The 22454-nt window shown below is 38.2% G+C and overlaps 5 protein-coding genes across 6 annotated transcripts in view; 3 read left to right on the forward strand and 2 right to left on the reverse strand.

The window, feature by feature from the left end:
• Positions 1–4121: 4121 nt before the first annotated feature.
• Positions 4122–6930, reverse strand: LOC129236834 (basic proline-rich protein-like). Its single transcript, XM_054871085.1, has 2 exons — positions 5881–6930; positions 4122–5821 (listed from the first exon to the last, which is right to left on the reverse strand). The coding sequence occupies exons 1-2, from the start codon at positions 6701–6703 to the stop codon at positions 5031–5033; spliced, it is 1614 nt and encodes a 537-aa protein (XP_054727060.1). The 5' UTR covers positions 6704–6930; the 3' UTR covers positions 4122–5030.
• Positions 6931–7151: 221 nt separating this feature from the next.
• On the forward strand, positions 7152–9835 carry LOC129236835 (T-complex protein 1 subunit zeta). The gene is made up of 2 exons (XM_054871086.1): positions 7152–7408; positions 8100–9835. Exons 1-2 carry the CDS (start codon positions 7272–7274, stop codon positions 9556–9558), a joined length of 1596 nt encoding a protein of 531 aa, XP_054727061.1. The 5' UTR covers positions 7152–7271; the 3' UTR covers positions 9559–9835.
• A 946-nt stretch (positions 9836–10781) lies between these two features.
• On the forward strand, positions 10782–11963 carry LOC129237782 (uncharacterized). Its single transcript, XM_054872716.1, has 2 exons — positions 10782–10915; positions 10977–11963. The coding sequence occupies exons 1-2, from the start codon at positions 10833–10835 to the stop codon at positions 11851–11853; spliced, it is 960 nt and encodes a 319-aa protein (XP_054728691.1). The 5' UTR covers positions 10782–10832; the 3' UTR covers positions 11854–11963.
• A 776-nt stretch (positions 11964–12739) lies between these two features.
• Positions 12740–16707, reverse strand: LOC129237405 (ATP-binding cassette sub-family F member 2). The gene is made up of 5 exons (XM_054872131.1): positions 16481–16707; positions 14703–15443; positions 14131–14636; positions 13492–14028; positions 12740–13417 (listed from the first exon to the last, which is right to left on the reverse strand). Exons 2-5 carry the CDS (start codon positions 15376–15378, stop codon positions 13295–13297), a joined length of 1842 nt encoding a protein of 613 aa, XP_054728106.1. The 5' UTR covers positions 15379–15443; positions 16481–16707; the 3' UTR covers positions 12740–13294.
• Positions 16708–18258: 1551 nt separating this feature from the next.
• The window catches only part of LOC129236979 (ras-associated and pleckstrin homology domains-containing protein 1), a 38306-nt gene continuing 34110 nt past the window's right edge, over positions 18259–22454 (forward strand). Inside the window, exons 1-2 of one of the 2 annotated variants that reach the window (XM_054871319.1) lie at positions 18259–19479; positions 19669–19857. In XM_054871319.1, coding sequence (XP_054727294.1) covers positions 19807–19857 — 51 coding nt within the window. In that variant the 5' untranslated portion in view covers positions 18259–19479; positions 19669–19806. Of the gene's footprint in view, positions 19858–22454 lie in introns of both variants that reach the window. The other variant, XM_054871318.1, reaches the window with a different exon arrangement.

Raw genomic sequence — 22454 nt, forward strand, 5'->3', positions numbered from 1 at the left:
ATAAAGAATATTATGAATGTGAAAAATATAAATACTTATGCATGTGTGTATGTATGTGGCAGCTTGCCCAGCGCATTTACGTTTACATATGTATGTATGTATGTATGCAAATTTGAACATGTACTTCTGTATTATGTATGCATGTAATCCACCCACAGAAAACGTTGCCAAAAATTTAAATAAGTATTCTAATTTATTTTGTTATACAAGCTAATAACGCATAAATACATATATAACTTATGTGGATATAACGATCCCAGTGCTGATTTGTTCGTCTTCGCCATCATCAACGTCAACACCAACCCTCACCATTCAGCATGTATTACCCCAATTTTGATGCATTATATTGTATAGTACGTACTATAAATTGTTTTTAAGTGTCCTTAAATGGGTTAAATAAGCATCAATCAACAAACACATACAAAAATATTATAAGTATAAATAAAACAACTAAAAATCAAATCTACTACAGCTATGCAAGAATATTTGAATGCATTGAAAGTTGAATATGTTTTTTTGTTTATCATACTTTAATGATGGAATAAAATATGGGGAATTGGTACTATACTATGAATATTGCAAAAATGTGTGTTGTTATTTTTAGAAACTAATCGAAATGGGCATCAACTGGGCGAATATCACAAGTATGGCATAACAGGTTTATTATTCATGCATAGGCTTTGTTATATGTATGAATATATGTGAATATGTACATATGTAGATCGAATTTCAACTTTTGTTTATGCCCAGTTGAAGCACTATTTTCACTTTACATTTCGACAAGCAGTCAAACGCAAATATTTAACTTATTTTTAAGTAATTCCTATTGTATGTAGCGAAGATTTATGACAGCGGTAATCAGTGTCAAGGTGTGTGAAAGTGGGGAAAGCTATAGACCCCGCAGGAAAATTCGGAACTAATGAAATGAATTTCTTTTTTTAAATTAATACTATTTAGCGAATAATAGCGACTTGATGTAATGGTTCAAGTCGTACTGGAAGGTGTTGATGTTTTTTTGAATAAAAAAAAAAAACAAAAAAGAAATCAATGAAAAAAATTAATATTAAAAAAATAACCAAAAAAAAAAAATCAAAAAATTAATTTTAAATACGTATACAGAAATTATGTGGCCGCCGTAGTCGAATGGGTAGGTGCGTGACTACCATTTAGAGAACATATGTAGGTTCAAAATGAAGACGTTTTTTTCTAGTATCGGTCACCCCTCGGCAACCAATGGCAAATCTCTGAGTTTATTTCTTAGATGAAAAAAGCTCCTCATAAAAAATATCTGCCGTTCGGAGTCGGTTTAAGACTGTAGGTCCCTCCATTTGTGAAACATCAAGACGCATGCCACATATATGAGAAGGAACTCGGCCAAACACTCAAAAAGGGCGTCAGCGCCAATTATAAATAAAAATGAAAAATGCAGAAATTGCCACAAACCCTTCTACGTTACCGGCATGACATTTCCACGGCAGTCCGTTCTACGTTACCGGAACGACCTGGATTTATATCCTGCCAAGGACTGTCATTCCAGCAGCACTCCCAATAATTGTACTGCTAATTGCTGCTACAACAACAACAAAGTCTTCTTTTACGCTATCTCAGAAATACAAGACGATTATTAATTTATATAGCAGCATCTGATTAGAATAGTAAATTGAAAACTTTGAAGCCGCTTTTCTCGAAATGTGTGTTTTTTGGATTATGACACTCTGGCAACGAATGATAATTAAATGTAAATTATTAAATCTATTAAATAGAAAATAATTATTTAAAAAAGAAACAAAAGCAAAACTGAAATTTGTGCATCCAGAGCAAGCTTAAAATTAAGTCATAAAGGATCTTTCAGATGTTGTTTCAAAATAAAACATGTAAAAATATAGCTTCTTTCAGGTTTCACTATTTTTATTCAAAATACGGCTCTTAATAATTATACGTGAAAAATTACATCATTGTCAAATGCCCACCATGAACCCACACATCTACAGGCTGTCATATGAGAATTAAAATTTACAAGGAATCGATCACACATTATCGCATTGAGTTCAGCAACCTCGATCCGCATGTTGTGTTTCAGCTCTGGAATCATTGGCAGTTTACTCCCATAGACTGTAATTTTTGAAAATTATTTGTATTATTGCTAGGCCTTTTTCTTTCCTCGACAGAAATTTGTTCACCAACCTTTGAATTGTCGAGAAAGACCGACCATTTTTATAATAAGTTTCAAAAATTTTAACGCGTGGTTCCGGGTAAAAAATTGTGCACCTGTCACCTTGACAAATACCAAAGATGACATGGAAAAAGGTATCGTCTATGAATTATTCACTACTGACAACTAGGCGTCACTTTTGAAAGACCCTTTAGATAAAAATATGCTGAGTACAGGTACGCTGAAAGAGAGGTACGCAGAGCATACTAGTTTCCATCCACCGAATTTAGTACTATGTAACTCTGAACTATTGAAAAGAATGCAGCGCAGCAACTCGGATCAACACGAACTCGCCATTATTCCATATTGACTTCTTCTTTATTTGCAAATTCTTAATACAGAATATAAGCGATCACAGTAATAAATTGTTCATTAATTTTAATACAAATGTGATAAATAATTCTTTCTTCTTTTTTACATTTAACAAAGCTATAAAATATTAGATATAATAGTATGGTAATTGTCTTTGCTTCGGTCTGCTTCAACCAACTGCCCAATAGTCCTTACGTAGCCAAGACATTTGTTTCCTTCCTCGTTTGCCTAGCACAATCAGCTGCAACAACTCATATTTAGGGCCTCGCATAATATGACCAAAATATGCGGTTTTACGGCGCTTTATCATTAATAACAGCTCTTTATCCTTTCTAAGTTTCGTTAAGACTTCTTCCTTGCCAACTTTGCCTGCCCACGATATTTTCATCATCCGCCGATTGCACCACATCGCAAACGCCTCTAATTTATTCATACTCTTAACCTTTAGTGCTTATGCCTCCACACCATACAACCAAACAGACCAAACGTAACATTTAAGGTACCGAAGACGTAATTTCATGTTCAAGCTTTTATTAGAAAGAATTTTCCTGTAATTGAAGAAAGCTTCCGTCGCTGCTTCAATTCGACAGCAAATTTCTCTGCCATTTGTCCATGTTTTGCTAAGCCAACATCCTAGGTACTTAAATCGGGATACTCTTTGGATCGGATTGTCATATATATAAATGTTTGAATAGGTGCCATAGTTCGGTACTTGTAGATTTCCCTGCAGGGCTGCTTAGTACTCAACTATATGTATATGGTGTATGTATATGTATATGCACAGCCATTAACATTTATTTACTTTGGGTTGTCGGTTGCGCTTTTCTATTTGCATGTTCCACGTTTTGTTTACTAACAAAATATGTCTTGCCTTACAATGCGAATTCCTATTGTTGTTGCTTTAAGGCTAATAAATAATTAAACAAGCTTTCGAATGAACAACATAGTAAATTATTAAACAACATTAATGACATTCGGGTGGAATACTGAAATATGAGTATGACCCTGAATTTATATTATTTTAGGAAATTAATTTAATATTCTGGTTTTGTCCAGAGTTTTTATTAATTGACAAAAGAATGTTTATAGACTTCGAATCAATTTCGGCTTTAAATTTGGGTATGCATCTAAATTCCCTTCATTTGGCGACTATTACCGATGGATTTACTATATATCCGACCAAGTACTGCCACTCCAGCAGATCTCCCCGTACATGTAAGGGGAAAGTTTTTGCTGCTACAACAACAACAACCGATTGATTACACTCAGGGGGTGTTTCGCTACTCGCCGGAGCGTGACCGTTGCTAGAAACAACTTTTTATTGCTACGCTCGCGCAAACAACCAACCCATTCGTATGAGTACTAAGCACCAGCCGCTCTGCTACAGCGACCGTAGTTTTTTCTAATTAGTTATTGAATTAGATGATATCTTATGTATTTGCATGACTGGTAAGGCCGATAGTAATTGAAGGAATTTTTAATGAGTGATTTTCTAGAAACGTATAATTTAAAACGTTCCCCAACTTATGCAGCTGTTTGTATTACCATTGCCTACTTGTACAACTACAACATCTACAGAAACAAAATGAAACACACATTTGCGGTTAGTGCAGGGTGCATTGTATGTATGCACATAAGCTGGTTTTATTGTATTGAATATTATGTTTTACTTATTACGTGCATATTACATCAAATTACCAAAATATCTACATAAATGCTGACTATTGGAGCATTGAATTTGAGTATTGGAGTATTTATTAGTTTTGACATGCATATACATCTGTACTTGCGATTTAATATCTCTTAAAATTTATTGATTGATTGATTTTAAATTTTATGGCTGCAAAGACAAAATGTCAATTACTGCTTACTTCGGGTGCACATACGTATGTGAAGACAACTGTTACTGTGTATTTTGTGCAGCGCCAAGCCTTTCAGTTTTTCCCCCACTATATTGAAAATTCCCTAATTAATATTGCAAAAGGCGCGAGTTTCATGTTCAAGTCAAATTATGTTAAACGTTAAGAAGCACAAGGTGTAAAAATACGCATAAAACCGCATTGATTATTCGACGCACATTTTGGACAACAAAGGTTGAATTATGGGCTAAAACGGACAGCCATATTAGGCCAATTTGTTATTTACTTAGTGTGACATAACAATACTAAAAATTTGTAACATCTAAAGCATTTATTGCTCGTAATACTTCACGATAACTATTTGCAAATTTTCAACAAAACTTAATTACAAAAAAATATATATGTTTAATACCACAAATGCATTGTAAAACATGCTGAGATTCGTTAGATTCGAATTGTATTGGAAAAATAAGCAATTATTTGTTACGAAAAGAGGTATACGCATTCCAATGACATCTTTAAATAGTTGCTTTACACAGTTTAATTAGCTTTAGCCCATTAGGCATATTGATTTTTTACTTTTTTCTTATTTTACGTCTTTTGAACTTTGCCTGCTTGCTTTGTATGTTATTTATAGTTTAGCAAGTTTAACGCAGACCAACAAAAGCAATCAAGAGTGGCAATAGCATAGATGCCAAAGAACCGCAGTGAGCGTTATTGACCCATGCGGCACCACTTGTTCGCACCGAAGCGTTGTCGGGCATCAATGGTGTTTGTGTCGGACCTGCTTGTAATTGCTGTGAAGCAGCGGTAACAGGGCTTAGCGGTGCCAAGGGTGCGCTGCCTTCGCCAACTGCCGGCATAAGCGGAGCAGTGCCATTCATTTCCGCACCAGCTGCTGCGGGCGGTGGTGGTGGAGGTGCTGGGTAGCAGGCAATTTTTTCGACTTCAATCATTTTACTGTTGTCTGCTGGATCGGTTTCGTTAATGCGCACTGGCACGCAAATTATGCCACCTGGTGGTGGTTGTTGTTCGGCAGCAGCACCTTGGGCGGGCGCAGCGCCAGGTGCAGGTGTTGCGTGCTCGGGTGCGCCATTTGCCGGTTGAGCTGCGGTGTTGTCACCTAAGGGTGCGAGCGGTACGTTGGGTATTGGGGCATCAGCTGGTGCAGCACCTGGTGCTGGGACAGGTGCGGGTGCGACTGCTGGTTGGGTGCCATTTTCTCCAGCAACACCAGTGGTTATTACAGTTGCGCCGCCAGCGTTTGTGGTAGTCACCGATCCCGGTGGGCCGTTATTAATAATGATGATTTTGTCGTCATTGGTACCCGATTGACCAGGAGCAGGAGCCGGTGCAGATTCCACTACTCGTGTATTTGTGGGTGTAAGTACGTGTCCAAGGATCGCACCACCAATAGCACCAGCAGCTAATCCAGAGCCTAAAAATTATTATTATTTCTTAATTATTCTTAATCTTTGAAAATTCGGCGGAACCTACCAAATCCTAAACCTGATGAGGTTTGCTGCGGAGGTGATGAATATAAAACAGCCCCCGGAGGCAATGCAGCGCCAGGAGCAACATAAGTGGCGCCTGCAGGCACGCCGCCTCCAGCCGGATAGTAACCGCCTCCACCAGGCATATGTCCACCACCGGGATAGTAACCGCCTCCTGCAGGCATATGTCCAGAAGGTGGATAGTAGCCTCCACCTGCTGGCATCGATCCAGGTGAATGATAAGTTGCTCCTGCAGGTAATTGGCCAGGCGATGAATAATAGGTAGCTCCAGCGGGCAGCGAGCCAGGGGAATGATAAGTGGCGCCAGGATAGGAGCTCTGAACGCCTTGTGTGTTAGTGGCGGTTATGGGAGTGTGCACATTGTTTGCGCTGCCATAGCTTGGTGGCGCGGCGTTGTTTGGCCGATATGCTGGAGGTGACTCATGAATGTTGGTGTGTGCACCGCCTGCAGGATTGGAAGCAGAGTAGGAAGGCGGTGGTCCTTGCGATTTCGGCACATTCCAACCAATCGGTTGAGAATTTGTGGCACCACTTCCACCTCCGGCTGCTGGACGATTCGGTGCAGAATTATAGCCGGAGTAGCTGAGTTTGGCAAGATCCGCATGAGAATTACTTGCACCACTGCCACTTTGGGTTGGATAACTCGGTTTGGTCACGTGGCCACTACTACTTGTGCGACCACTTCCCGTCTTACGATTGCTGCTACTCAAAACACGCTTTGCGTCACTGCATCCAAAATTGTGGCTCAACAATAAAATTGAAAAAATGACAACTGATGCGCAATTTACTTTCACCACCCTTGCCATTTTTGCACTGGAGTGGTTTTCCCCCTAAAAACAGGTTATTTTCGAGTACTCTTCTCACTGCACACAATTTTGCTTGCGTGTCTCTTGCTTTGTGTCTTTGTATTACTACCGGACCAAAATAATTATACTTGCTAATCACTAAAATAATCAACGACTTTATAGAATGCGAACTCAAGAGCTCAACTGAAAAATTTATGTTTTCACTTGCTTCGTTTCGTTTGAACTGATTCATTCAATTCGGCGGACCACAACAGCTGAACGGCTCCATCATCGGTTTGTTGCAGAATTTGGGGAACGTGACCCAACGTTGCATTTCAGGGTTAACATTGCTTCTTTGTTGCTGAAATGACTAAAATTAGCAACTGGCAATACTGATAAATTGACAGCAGCCATGCACTGAACACACGTCTCTTAATTGGTTGCACATTTTCCAGTAGAGTTTTGTGTTGGTGATTTGAAGCAAATTGTTTCCCCGAGTTTTCCTGCGTGCTGCAAGAAAATAGAATTTTTACAAGTCGGCATTCGAAAATTAAAATATATATAATATAAATAAATTGTATTATTTAGCATGGCGTCCATCAGTTTGTTAAATCCAAAGGCGGAATTCGCACGTGCCGCCCAGGCGTTGGCTATTAACATCTCAGCTGCCAAAGGCTTGCAGGATGTGATGCGGACTAACTTGGGCCCAAAAGGAACAATGAAAATGTAAGTGCTAGACATAATTTTAGTTATTTTCTTTCAGATATTTGTTTATTTTGTGTGGTTATACTTTTTTTTAAGAGAAAAGTGATATTTTTGGTTCATATGGCCACAAAATGACGCCGCCTATAGTGAAGAATATTGAGGTTATGTGGTAAAGCGATTTGTCATCAGGCGGCCAATAACTTCTTTTTTTATAAGCGCATGCAGCCTGCAAGTTTGAGTATTTTCGTCAAATTCGTTATAAAGCTTCAGCTAAAGTAAATTATGGTTTAATATCAGTCTTACTTAATAATTAGGTAAATCAAAACGACAATACTTACATAGTACTTTGAAGAGTAAAACTAACTTATTTTATTTTTACAGACTTTGTTTTATTATTTCATTGATTATTACTTGAATCTGCCTAAGAAAAATAATAAATAAATAAATAAGAATAAATAAATATCTAGCTAAGAATATTTTTCCTGGAAATTTGAGTTACGCCCTCGGGTTTCCTATAAAGCTTGCGCAAAAGAAATGTTTTTCTATTTTTTTTTTAATTCGTAGTGCAAATAACTTATTTGCTGTCTGTTCCTAACAAAAACTGAAGAATTTGGAAATATATAATATCATGACCTTGATTTTAAATACGAGTATACAACTTTAAGGATATTAGTGGCAGATTAAATTTCAAGGCTTTTTTCTGATTTTGCAGGTTAGTATCCGGTGCTGGTGATATCAAAATCACCAAGGATGGTAATGTGCTTCTACACGAAATGCAAATCCAACATCCAACTGCTTCCATGATAGCACGCGCCAGCACTGCTCAGGACGATTCAACTGGTGATGGCACCACTTCAACCGTTTTGCTTATTGGCGAACTTTTGAAACAGGCAGACATCTTTCTTACCGAAGGTCTTCATCCACGTATTGTAACGGAAGGATTTGAGAAAGCGCGTAACAAAGCTTTGGAAGTGTTGGAATCAGTAAAAATTCCAATTGAAATCAATAAGCAAAACTTAATGGGCATTGCTAATACCAGCTTGCGCACCAAAGTGCACCCTTCGCTAGCTGATGTTCTAACTGAAGTGTGCGTCGATGCTTTATTGGCTATACGTCAAGGAGACAAACCGGTTGATTTGCACATGGTCGAGCTGATGGAGATGCAGCACAAGACTGCCACGGATACTTCTCTAATTCGTGGTATTGTCATGGATCACGGCACCCGCCATCCTGATATGCCAAAACGTTTGGAAAACGCATATATCCTTACTTGCAACGTCTCATTGGAGTATGAGAAGTCGGAAGTGAACTCCGGCTTCTTCTACAAAACTGCTGAAGAGCGTGAGAAATTTGTACGTGCCGAACGTGAGTTCATTGATCAGCGCGTTCAGAAAATCATTGAATTGAAGCGTAAACTTTGCGATGGCACTGAAAAGACATTTGTTGTCATCAACCAGAAAGGTATTGACCCCATGTCGCTGGATGCTTTGGCCAAAGAGGGTATTATGGCTCTACGTCGCGCTAAGCGCAGAAATATGGAGCGTTTGGCTTTGGCATGTGGTGGCACTGCCATGAATTCCTTTGACGATTTGGAAGAATCCAATTTAGGGTATGCTGGTGTTGTTTACGAGCATGTACTCGGTGAAAACAAGTACACTTTTGTGGAAGATTGTAAGAATCCACAATCGGTGACCATTTTAATTAAGGGTCCCAATAAACACACTATTTTACAAATCAAGGATGCGATCCGTGATGGTTTACGTGCCATCAACAATGCTCTTGTGGACAAGTGCGTAATTCCGGGTGCTGGTGCCTTTGAAGTACGAGCTTATAATCAACTCATGAAATACAAGGACACTGTGAAGGGCAAAGTCCGTTTAGGTATACAGGCATTTGCTGAATCTTTACTAGTTGTCCCAAAGAATTTGGCAATTAACAGTGGCTACGATGCGCAAGATACGATTGTTAAGTTAACAGAGGAGGACCGTCTGAATCCAGAACCGGTTGGCTTAGATTTGTCAACAGGTGAGCCAATGAAGCCCGCGGATATGAGCGTATACGATAATTACCTGGTAAAGAAACAGATATTGAACTCCTGTTCAGTTATTGCCAGTAATTTATTGCTGGTCGATGAAGTAATGCGCGCCGGCATGACAAGTCTCAAGGGTTAGTCCCATTTGTCAGAAATTCACATTCGAAGTCTCAATGAAAACTACCCGCATTTGCTTCTCTTATATAAATTACTTATCACTAAATGTATTATTTCTTAAAAAATGTACGACTCCAAGTAGATGTTATGTGACTTTGACTACAAACATTTGATGATTTAATTTTGAAATGTATTAGACCCGCTTAAGCCATGATGACTTATAATACACCTCAGCTACTAATACTTGAATACTTTTGTATTGAACTAATAAAAATCACTCTTCTGGCGTATAATTTGAATGGATGTTGAGTACTACTTTGTACAATGGTCTTAAATCGGGGCAAAATTTGGGAGTGGTATAAAATTTATTAATTTACTTTGTGGCTGTGTTTCTCAATTCCATTTACTCAGCCTATGATATTGTAATCTTACAGACTAGAGTATGTATAGGCAGATCTTCTATTCTCCAGATATTACAAGCTAGAGGATGATATTGTCTGTCTATTGGCACAATTTATTAAAAGATTAAAAAACAATAATGAAATATAAACATATCAATATTTTGTGGCCAACCTTTTTTTGCTGGATGCAATCTTGGCATCGATGAAACCAATTCAACGGATCTGTTTTTCCAGTGCGTCCATGCGATTGGAAGATGTTGAATTTGCGTTCATCAGAGAGTACATTGCCTCAAAAGTCACTTGTCTTGCTTAGGTAGTCCTTAGCATAGGTTAAACGCTTCTTTTGCTTCGTTTTTGAAATAAGAGGTTTGCGTCTAGCCCCGCGAGAATTGCAGTTATCCTTATGCAATGCTCTCCGGACCGTTATTGGACGAATATTATTCTCTTAACTTTCGCTGTGATTTCATGGTGAAAAGATTTTTAGAAGTGTACTACCTTGCAGACCGTTATTCGGCTCTGAGCGAAGTTGACAGATATACTGACGTCATTCGTTTTGTGTTTCACACGTAGAATCCTAAGTTCCCCGCAACTACAATGTTATGTTGCGTTGAGATTAAGTGGCTTAATTAAATATAACAGATAATAAAATGAGTAAGATGGAATATGATTGATAATTTGTCCTTGTGTCTGCGAGGTATTCTATTATGATGTAAGCTTAAAAAAAAAAAATAAATAAAAATATATAAATAAATGTTAAAGTGGAAGTAAATTGATGTACCAATACTTTCGTTCATAACTGTATGCTGTAACGAATGAGCACAGCTGTGAGGTTAAATAAACACAGCTTGCCAGCTGTTACAATTTAGCCTGTATTCTTTGGTCTTGTTCAACTAGAATGGACAATTATCCGCAAAAATTAATTGATCAGTATTTAAGGGTTTCGAATAAGCTGAAAAAGTTTGATAGAATCGTATTCAAGTAAGTTTCCGAAAATAAATATTCTTAACAAGAACTAAAAATGTATATTCTCGCACTACAGACGCTTTGCGCCTAATGTCACTGAGGTGCTAGACGAGTTCGGCCGTTTGGCGACCTGTTTCGAAGAAGCTGGCATTTTTCAGTATGCCGCTATGTGCCACTTAGGCGTGGCCAAATGTGAGCTTTCCGCAGGCAATGTGGTAAATGAATGCCAAGCCTATTTGAAAGCAGCTCGTGCTTTCATGCGCGCACACAACACTAACGCTGCGTTACAACTCCGCTCGAGTGGCGGTGAGTGCAAGGAGGGCGCGCTGCGTTGCTACTGTCAAGCATTAGAACGTTGCGCCGATGACACCGTCTTAAAAGCAGCTATAATCCGCGAAATGTCGCCGCTGCAGCCTCACTACGATGGTTGCAGTAGTTTCGCCTCACCTGCGCATCGAATATTCGAATTGGAGCAAACAGCGCATGCCGCTTTAGAACAAAGAGATTTTCTCTGCGCTCTACAGCAACTCGATGATATAGTCGATAACATTTGTGAACGCAAACAGCATGAACTGTATTCGGATTTGTTACGTCGTGTGGAAATATTACGTTTGTTATTGCTGATGGCGTTAAATTTGCCACCAGCTCGACAGTCGCCCTCACATATTAAGTTAATTGAGTATTATGAGCGCTTAGCCGATCTTGAGGATGATCGAGAGGCGGAAACTGGCTCACCACTCGCAGCTGCTGGTGGCAATCACTACAGCACAGGCACCTATGTGCCGTTGCAAATGAAGTGGGAGCTAGCGGAAATAGTGCTGTCCTGGAAGGAATGCCGGACGGCAGATTTCAAAGTGATGTTGGAACAGTTTATGGGAAAATTTAATGCGCTCAATGAGGCACATCAGCATGTGGCGCAGTGCATATGCGAGAAATTACAAGAAAAGTATTGAGTGGAATAGTAGGGATAAGAAATTTGTTTATGGTAGTTTAGTAAGTGCATATGTATATATAGGTTCTTGAACATATATATAGTATTTTAATAAACATTTACGAAAATCAACATATAAGTGTATGAATTTTAGCACAATCGGTACACCAAGTAGCAGCTTAACATCATAAATAAAATCTTCCAACGGTCGGTTATACGTTACCGGAACGACCCGGATTTACTATTTATACGGCCAAGAACTGGCACCCCAGCAGCAGGGGTACATGAACGGGGAATGTTTTTTGTTGTTACAACAACAACAACAGCATAACCCAATCTAGTGGTGTTGACACCTTTCCTGCTAGCCAAATTAAATTAAAATCTAAAATTCTCGACCTCATCTTAGACAGGTCCAAAGTCTGTATACTCAAGAAAATTAACTTCCACAAAGCTCTACACCACTCATCTAACCCCCCTCTCCCTCTGGACTCAACCCGTCAAAACAGCAAGTTTCCTGGGCCTACCGTTAGATAAGCTAGACGAAGACGACCGGCGATTTTTACTACGTTGACAGCGCAAAGTTATGTTTAATTCTGTGGCTAGCGATGTTTAATTCAGTCCAGTTTAAACGATTTTTTTTTAATAAAACACCATAATTTGTGTATGAATACCTGTAAATTTTATTTAATTTCAATCGGTGTGATGAATGTTTCACTGAAGCTTTTGGCATACGTTTCTTCTTCTATTGCCGATTAAATATAATTTTATTAAATTGATTTCTATTATCCGAATATAAAAAAATTCACCTTCTATTATGTAACCTAAAAATTTTATGTTCACATTAGAGCAAACTTAATTTTTGCAGGGCCATAGGGCCATCCAATATTCAAAAAAGTAAATAATCACTATTTGAATATGCGTACACATATGGTTTATTAGGGTTTGAAAAGTAAACGCTTTACTAATTTCACCAGAAATACAATTTCTATTCTTCCACCTTGAAATTCTCAGTATTCTAATTGAAATAAAAGGTATTCCGAGGAGCTTCGGTACTACCATCTTTTGGACCGGATGGTTTAGAGTACATTCACAATATTTATTATTTGTAGCATAGCATATAGAGTAGATATTAAGTGAATAATAAATTACTTAAACAATCAATCACAAATGTCGTTCTGTTACGCGGAAATTTGTTAAGTTCTGCTAATATTCAAGTTACCCTATCCTTATTTTTTTTTATTACATGTAATGCTGAACTTCAATATCGCATTAATTCCTTTGTTTATGTTTTAGTTGTTTGATGTTATTAGGTTTTTCTGTTGCGTTTCACCTACATCATTTAACCATTTATGTTGTTTTTCTAATGTTTAAATAAACTGAAATTAGCTTGGCCTGCCACTTAAAAATGTTGTTGTAAGATTATATGTATTTTCTTTTGTGTGTGTAGTGTGTGCTTGCTTCATTTACTTTTTCTTTCGCTCGTTTTCATTGCTAATTTTGTTCTTCAAATGATCTTTGTAGTCCAAAATGTTGCCTTTCCATTTCGTGACAGTTTCATTTTCGCACACCCAAATTTCTTCGGCAACCTGTTGTTAAAAAAATTTATAAAGCAATTAGTATTTTTTAGCAATTTTTTACTAATCACTTTGACATCACTCACCTGATTAATCAGTCGGAAATCGTGACTAACCAAGACCATGCCTCCATCAAAGTCGTTGATGGCATCGGCCAGCGCATCGATTGTTTCCATATCCAAGTGATTTGTAGGTTCATCAAGTAACAGAAGATGAGGCACTTGCCAGGCTAACCAAGCAAACACAACACGACAACGTTGACCATCCGACAATTGTCTTATCGGACATACTTGCTGACGACCCGTCAGACCATATCGCCCAATGATCTTACGCATCTCCTCTTTCTCCTTTACGTCGGGAAATTCACGCATCATATACTCCAGCGGGCTGGCATCTAAATCAAGCAATTCGTGCAAATGCTGATGATAGCGGGCAATACGCAAATGCGAATTTTTACGAATCATTCCAGAAGTGGGCACCAAATCACCGTACAAAAGCTTCAACAGAGTAGATTTGCCCGCGCCATTGGGTCCGACCAAAGCCAATCGCGTGTCCAAATCAATGCCGAATTCCAAATTTTTATAGATCCATGGCGTGTTTTCGTTGTAGCGGAAACTGACATTCTACAATACATAGAAACGGTAAGTGTAAGGTGTGAACGAATAGAGCGAGAGGGAAGGTGCATGATTCATTCAAATAAGCAGCGCTGTGCAAACAACACTTACCTGCACCATAATCACCGGTGGCGGCACAGTGCCGCAAGAGGGGAAATAGAAATTCAACACCTTATCATCGGTCACTTTTTCGGTTAAGCCTTGTGCTACCATCTTAGCAAGCGTCTTCTCCTTAGACTGCGCCTGTCGTGCTAACTTAGCCGAACCGTGGCCAAATCGTGCTATATAGTTTTTCATGTGCGAGATTTGATCCTGCTCCCAATTGTATTGTTTCATCTGATTCTCCAACAATTCCATGCGTGTGCGTACGAATGCCTCATAATTACCAGTGTAGTATTTGAGACGCTTCTTGGTCATGTGTATGATGTTTGTGCAAACACCGTTAAGGAAATCTTGTGAATGCGAAATGAGCACAAGAATTCGCTTATACTCCTTCAACTCCTCCTCGAGCCACACACAGGCATCCAAATCCAAGTGATTAGTCGGTTCATCCAAAAGCAACAGATGTGGCTTGACGAAAAGTGCGCGTGCAAGAGCGATACGCATACGCCAACCACCTGAAATTAAAATGATTAATTAATTAGTAAAGTTTTGTTGTTAGGAATAAGCGGTCAGAAATTTACCAGAGAAGTCCTTGGCTTGTTTCTGTTGCATATCCTTGTCAAAACCAAGACCATGCAGGATGCGTGCCGCCTTCGCCTCAGCCTGGTCCGCCGACATATCGTCCAATCGTTCATAGATATCGATCAATTGTTCCTGAGCGTCATCTTCTTCGCTCATTGCGAGTTCTTCGGCTAGTTTTTCCAATTTAATACGCTCCTCATCCACCTCCATAACGCATTGAAGCGCAGTTTTTGTGGACGCTGGAATTTCGCGCGTCAAGTGGAAAATATCAATGTGATCGGGTATAGGCACCTCACGGTTACCCAAAACTGCCAGTAATGAAGATTTACCGCAACCGTTTAAGCCAATGACACCATAACGACGTCCACAATTCAATTCCAGCATTGTGTCCTGCAACAGCTCAGAGCCAAAGAAAGTGATGGAGAAGTTGGCGATTTTGACATCACGAGAACGTGGATGCACTGCTAACGAGCCGGTACAGGAGCGTGCCTCTGCACTGATGCGTGCTTCTTCTTCTAGCTTGGCACAAAGCTTCTCCTCTTCGGTCATTTCGCGTTCTGGCGTGCCATTGGTGCCGTTTTGTGTTGGCTTCTTGGACGATGAGATTTGTTGGATTTTCTTGTTACGCGCGTCCTTTTTGCGCTGCGCATCGCGTTTCTTAGCGTCGGAAGGCATTTTCGTTTAAACTTTTAACAAATTTGTCGCTGAGTTAATGATTTCTATAGTGACAATTATTTTCGCTGTGGTAGAATGTGAATAAGAAAAAAATGTAATACTTTCGTTAAAAATTTGGACAACAATAATATCAAGTTTTGACAAAATAATACAGAAGTGGATTTCACGTTATTTTAAAGGATAAACCAGTTGGAAAAGGAAAGCACGTAATTGCTTCAAGTTAATCCCTTTCAGACGCGTGGAACGCACTGTGCAACTTATTCTGTTGTAATCTATACTTCCACGTCTACTATTTGCTAGTATAAATGGACTGCGCTTGATGACTTTTCCGGCAACGTCAGCCAATCAGTCAAACGAAACATGTAACAATATCCGAGCACTTGCCCAGACTATGCTTTACTTAAGAGCTTAACCCTTCTTAAATGCGACACATTTGGTGTCGTTCTTAAAACTTCACTACTATACCACTTTCCAGCTTATAAACAAAGCGGTCGATTTAAACAGTTGGCTGTCGTAGCATCAAACATACGCACTTGTCGATGATTTTTTGTACTCAACTTGGCCATGTTAACAAATTTACCTATAGAAGGCACATGTGCGCAAGCCGTCACTGCATACTAGAAGCAGAAAGAAAGTGACGCTAAATGAGCGATAAAGCAATACGCAAAAACCCAGAAACAAAGACGCATCGGCGGCGAATACATACGGGTATGTTATAAAATTTTGATTACGTTGTGATGGAAAATTACAGCAACTGAAATGTGCAACTCCCTAATGAAAAACCTATGTTTGTATGTATGCATATATGTATTGACAAATAACTTTCGAATAAACTGCTTTTATAACGTTACATCGCAACGTTGTAGAGTCCCGAAAAAAGTATCGCGCATGCTGTCCGTGAAAATTCAATAATGATACGTACGTCGTCACCAAGGAACCCCCCCCGAGACGTTGGCGGGAAGGTGATGGGGTAGCGCCAGCGCATAGCAATATATCACTAATTTATTCTTTCAGTTCATTTCATAATTGTTCATTCGTTTTAAACGCCAATGCTGCTACCTGCTAGGTTGCTATAGAAAAACGTGTTCACTTGAATACCTACCAAAGTAATTTTCTGTTGAATATTTTATATTCCACTGTAGCTATTTAGGTTCTTGCCTGGTTTGAATATTACCAATATAGTTTTTAAATACCGTTTATGGCTAAATTTTTCACGTGTTGAAAAATGCCCCCGACAACAGCGAAATCACGACCGTGCAGAATTAGTAACCGAGAACGAAAAACCAAAAACCGAAAATCGAAAATCGAAAACCCACAGAGGACACACTGAAACACATATAAGTACGCAGCTGTGACTGTGTGGCCATTTTGCGGTTGTGCCATTTTGTAATATGTGTTCAGTGGTGATTGTCGTGGCACAAGTATGCAGAGTTGTATTTAGTTACTATTAACGAACGAAACTAGATAAGGTGATAGCAGTAGTATAAAAGCAAAGTTCACATGTATTTTTTTTTGTTTTTGCAATTCGTTTTTTTGAAACAAACGAACAAAACATATTATTTTGACATTCAAACCATCACATCAAGAAAAAAAGAAAACTTCACATTCCCACGACAGTCGGTTCTACATAACCGGAATGGCCGGATTTATATCCGGCCAATGACTATCACCTCAGAAGCATTCCCGGTATATGTATGGGAATTATTTATGCTGCTGCAAAAGCAACAAAAAAAAAAAAAAAAAAAATCAGCTTTTCTACCGCTTTGAAACCGAGGTTTTTATTAAAGGATATATTAAATTAATGTATTATGAAATATATGATAGGGATGTGCAATGGTTTTTAACATGAAACGCTCATTAAGCTGCACATTATGATGGGAAGTAATTCTTATTAAGATTCTCGTTCGATAAATATAATTATGTTAATTTGATGAACTGTAATTTTCTGATCTAATAGTAATACCTCTCTCTCAGCGATATGATTTTCTTTGTGAAACGGTTGAAAGGAACATGAGATTTCTTTAATCTTTGCAAAACTCTATTTTATTGATACTTTTTAATTGCTTTCAAAAACGTTTATCAACATATCAATCACCTACGTATGCATTCAAATTTGTTTATTTATGACTTGCAACTTTCATTGTCCTTGAGAGTTTGTTGGCAATGAACGATTGCCGTTGAAATCATGGAGTAATATTTCCTTAGTTTATTAAGGGAGAATTTTCAGAAAGTGTCCCATATCCAAATATGTCTAAATCTGTTATTAATACAGCATTTAGTTTTAATTTCATCAATAATATTCATTTCAACTTATAATAATACAAACTCAATTAAATTATTCAAAAGTACTATCATTAAGAATTAAAAATAGCGCCATTAACCATTTTGTTTTTGTGTTTATGTTTTCCGTTTGAAATTGCAACATAAATAGGCTCTAGTCCAAATATTTTGGCGAAATGTAATAAAATATACCAAATTAATGAAAAGCCATTTAGTTCAACGACACTGTATGTCCAAACAGAATAACGATAAAAAATTTGTGTCGCCACTTTTGGCACTCGCTGAAAAATAACGTGAAAAAACAACATAAGCCTGCTTACAGTCTGAAGTTCTTTGTTGTAGCTGAAAAGGAAAAAACCGCGTCAAGTTACCGAATATGGAAGTTTCCGGCGCTGTAGGTGTCATCGCGTAGTTGTATTTTCGTGTAAAGCCCGCTAAACACAGCTTTTTGGGGTATACACAGTGGTGTAAACGAAGTTTAACACAGCTTAACTTGCTTCTTTTGCTACTGTCAACGGATGTTACTCCACTTCCAGTTTCCTATTTTCTGGTTCTTGTGTATTGGTGTAGTTCAGTTCTTGTGTAGTGCTTATGGTGCTTATGGGGGCGACGGTTTGCTCGGATATCTCGTTTAACTCCAAACTACTGTTCGTTCTCATACAGACACCACCGCGTTCGGCTGAATCATAAATTTTTCAGTGAAAATTTTCATTCGCAAATATTTAGTAGAAATTAAGAAATTGCAATTGGATTTTGCTAAAATTTGTTTAAATGCGGCACTGTGGGCAATCGAAAGTAAAGACAATTTGGGAAAATCTTATAAAAGGCGTAAAAAAGTTCAGTTTCATAGAAGTCTGCTGCTAGAATTGAAAAAGGAAGGAAATAAAGTGTAAAGTGTAAAGAGTAGATAGTAGTGGGTGGAAAAAGTGCAGTGCGGCATGCGGGTCGTACACGCTACACAGTGAAGTGGAAGTGCGTAAACGACAAAGGCAACAAAGACGACAGCGGAGAGTGAAATGAATTGGAGCTGAGTGGGAGTTCGAAAAATAGGAAGCAGTGTAATACATTGTAAGCAGATAAAGTTGAACGGGGGGGCCGGCCGTAGTAGGAGTACATATTGTGGCGGATTGGAGCAGAAATTGCAAAAGAGAGCGTGGGAGGATGAGATACGAACGAATTGTTGAAGAACGGGTGAATAACGAGAGTTAAATAAAGCGGAAGAAGGAGAAGAACGCATTTATGAATATACTGCGAATACGAGCGATAAAAAGCAAAAGGCAAAACGAAAGAGTATATTGCGCTGGAGTAGACGAAAGATAAGGGAAAAGCAAGCACACACAAATAGACGACGAACTACACCCAAAAAAAGTGCTACCAACAGCAACGGGAACAGAGGAGCAGAAGTGTTGAAAAATAACATTAAAGTATAGACGAAAAACAGGAATATTACAAAATTAATTCCTTTATTGCACTTTTAAGTACTTAAGTGTATGCCTGAGTGCAAGCGTATGCATGCGTGTGTGTGTGTGTGAGTTTTAAATTCACATGTACATATAACTACAAACAAATGTATGTGGGCAGAGGCGTAGTTGCACAAACGAAACGGAACGAAAACCTCACATATGTATCTACAAACATACATAAATAGCGTGTAGCTGTAGCTGTCGTAAAGCGGCTAACCGATAAGTGGAAGTGCAAGTTATACCTGTGCCACCCACACAAATGCGGCACCCTGTTCAACTCTTCTGCCGGATACGCGAAACCCAGCTGGGAATGGTCGATATGAACTGCAGTGTACGAAATAGCCAGTAAAAGTGCAGTGTAAGCAATTAAATTGGGTTTAACGATAATTTTCGTATGTGTTCAAAGTGAATGAATTCGTTCGATATTCAGTATTTGTTCGTTCGAAACTGAAAACGCATAAATTGTGGAATTTCGCGTTAATCTTATATTTTTTCGTAATGTAAATTTACCAGCGTTGGCTATTTATATATATTTTTTTGAATTAAGAATTGTACGTGCCATATATTTTGTACAAACCCCGATACCAACCCATTCGAAGGCTTTGCTGCCTCAACAACAGCAGCAACAACTCAAGCACTCGCACACTACTTATCGGTGTTTTTTGGTATTTTGTTTTGTTAGAATATGGATTGCAGTCTTGCAGAACAAAATTCCGTGAATTCCTTGGACGAAACTGTGAGTACTCGCATAGTAAAAGAATGTGGATTATTAAATGATGATTATCGTTGCATACATACACTGTTTACATATGTATACAAATATTATAAACCCAGCGAACAATTGCAGTTAAGTTCGAAAGAACTGTTACATTCAAAGGCATTTAATGTTGTGGATTCGATTCATTTTATGGGTAGGACACCCGAAGTGATGCAGAAAGTAGTACCGGGAAGGGTGTCTCATACATTGTGAGCCTGCATTTGATATATCCATTCCTTAACTAAGTTGCTTAAACCACTTAGATATTTTAAGAAGGTAAGAAGGAAGTCCTTCTAGTGAGACATTTTGCAAATTTCTCAGGTTTTCAAGGAAAAATGGGCAAAATATTTTGACTCTTATTTCTTTATCCTCTCCACAACTCCTGCAGAAGTCATTGTGAGGTACACTCATTCTACTGGCTAGGGTGCCAATAGGACAGTGAACCATTATAACATCTTTGTGAACGCCGGTGGGGGGTTAGGGGTAGTCAGAGGCCCGAAAAAATGATGATTTTCAATAATTTTTTGGCTAGTCAATTGCTTTATTTTTTTTTTTAAATAGCATTAATACATCAAGTTTTCACTTGACTTTAGCAAAATTTCCAAAAAAAGAAAAAATTAATAATTGTAAAAGTTATCGCTGCTTGTGTGGAGCCCGTTTCTCCAGAAGTCCCTTGCGGTGATCATCACAAGTCTTTGGAGATTCATCTGAAATCAGTCGGACAAGAGAAATTCGTTTTATTAATAGATAATCTTGTGCCTGATCGAAACTTTTTTTTAAATTAACAATATGGCGGCCTCAGGAAATATTTTTCAGATTTTCGAGAAAAAAAACCGACAGTTAATTGTTAAAAAAAATAAAATTTATGTAGAGTTATACCAATTATTTAATGCCTTACATTGTGTCATCTATTCCTGGGCCATATAATAGTTCTTCAGCCGTAATAGCAGCTTCCAAAATATCGCTTTGCTGTTGCCTACGTAGAATTCTACCTTCTCGAGTGTTATTGTTAGCGCGCTTATCTGCCACTTTCATGCGTTGGTTGCTTGCAGCTGCTGCTAGCTACTTGCTCTCGAACGCTCCGGAGCGCCCGAGCCCCCTTTGTTAATTGTTGAATAACTCGAAAAGTGTTTGTATTGTTTTCACGCAATATTTTTAGAAAATTATATACTTTAATAAAATGCAAACAAAAAATCAATATTGTTTGAAAATTCTGACTACCCCTAATCACTTAATCTGTTGAAACAGACACTTACAATTATTGGCTTCAGGTGCATACGTTTCATTCGACTGCGCTTTATAATTGTTTTTAGGTTTATTGAATGAAAAATGAAAGTGGTGTGCATTTGCCCACAATACAAAAGAGTCAGCCTTAAATCCTGAGAAGGACACAAACCAGACAGGTCACATATTAATGAGATTACTGCTGGTTACTAAAGTAGGTTAGATAAAAACTTGAGCGAGCTTTTCGTCGAGGATAAATAAACGAGTATAATAAATTGGAGTTCCGATGCTCAAAAATGAAAACGAAAATTACTCGCCACATGCATCTCTACAACAACTTACTTATCCACTTCCAGCTAGTAATATATTTATATATACATATAAAATATAATTGGCGCGTACACCCTTTTTGGGTGTTTGGCCGAGCTCCTCCTCCTATTTGTGGTGTGCGTCTTGATGTTGTTCCACAAATGGAGGGACCTACAGTTTCAAGCTCACTCCGAACGGCAGATATTTTTATGAGGAGCTTTTTCATGGCAGAAATACACTCGGAGGTTTGCCATTGCCTGCCGAGGAGCGACCGCTATTAGAAAAATGTTTTTCTTAATTTTGGTGTTTCACCGAGATTCGAACCAACGTTCTCTCTGTGAATTCTGAATGGTAGTCACGCACCAACCCATTCGGCTACGGCGGCCGCCAGCTAGTAATAGTAATCGAAATTGATGCATTTAAGAAATACACTTACGAACGTATTAAAAAAAAAAGAAAGAAAGTAATTTAGCATCTTTCTTATTTTAATTATTTTTAAATTTCGAAGAAAGTAATAAAATATTGAAGTGATTCATTGTATGTTGTTGTTGTTGTTGTAACAGCATAAACATTCCACATACTTATATACGGTCAATGCTGCTGGAGTGACAGTCTTTGGCCGGATATACATAAATCCGGGTCGTTTCGGTAACGTAGAACCGACTGTCGTGGTTGTATGTCGTCTCCAACGCTTACATAAATCCATATAAATTATTTTAAAATGTCTTAGAAACAGAAAAATTGTATGTAAATGCCATTATACGCATTTTTTTTTGTTTTTCTGCTGTTTGTGAGATCTGCTATACTGTGCAAAATAGTCTATACATTGTTCGCTGGGTTGGCAAGTAAAGGTGTGCATATGTATGCATGTATGTGTATTTATAATTAAAGCATGCATATTTAAAATTATATGTATGCACATACAGATATGTATATATTAAGGTCTGATTAAAATTTGTGTAGAAATAACAATAAATATCTGTTCTGCATTCCAATTCCGACAAATTGGCTTCGAATTGAGATGAATAATGCTTGTTATTTTA

This window comes from Anastrepha obliqua, chromosome 2 (assembly GCF_027943255.1).
Source record: "Anastrepha obliqua isolate idAnaObli1 chromosome 2, idAnaObli1_1.0, whole genome shotgun sequence".
In the NCBI taxonomy this organism is placed as follows: Eukaryota; Metazoa; Arthropoda; class Insecta; order Diptera; family Tephritidae; genus Anastrepha; species Anastrepha obliqua.

Excerpts from the sequence above, each read along its gene's own strand:
- LOC129237405 (XM_054872131.1), bottom strand. The coding sequence starts at position 15,378 with ATGCCTTCCGACGCTAAGAAACGCGATGCGCAGCGCAAAAAGGACGCG. Across the intron at positions 14,637-14,702 it reads ACAAGCCAAGGACTTCTCTG|GTGGTTGGCGTATGCGTATC; the intron begins GTAAATTTCTGA and ends TTTTAATTTCAG. Across the intron at positions 13,418-13,491 it reads ATTTCCGACTGATTAATCAG|GTTGCCGAAGAAATTTGGGT; the intron begins GTGAGTGATGTC and ends TTTTAACAACAG.
- LOC129237782 (XM_054872716.1), top strand. The coding sequence starts at position 10,833 with ATGGACAATTATCCGCAAAAATTAATTGATCAGTATTTAAGGGTTTCG. Across the intron at positions 10,916-10,976 it reads TTTGATAGAATCGTATTCAA|ACGCTTTGCGCCTAATGTCA; the intron begins GTAAGTTTCCGA and ends CTCGCACTACAG.
- LOC129236835 (XM_054871086.1), top strand. The coding sequence starts at position 7,272 with ATGGCGTCCATCAGTTTGTTAAATCCAAAGGCGGAATTCGCACGTGCC. Across the intron at positions 7,409-8,099 it reads CCAAAAGGAACAATGAAAAT|GTTAGTATCCGGTGCTGGTG; the intron begins GTAAGTGCTAGA and ends CTGATTTTGCAG.
- LOC129236834 (XM_054871085.1), bottom strand. The coding sequence starts at position 6,703 with ATGGCAAGGGTGGTGAAAGTAAATTGCGCATCAGTTGTCATTTTTTCA. Across the intron at positions 5,822-5,880 it reads CTCATCAGGTTTAGGATTTG|GCTCTGGATTAGCTGCTGGT; the intron begins GTAGGTTCCGCC and ends AATAATTTTTAG.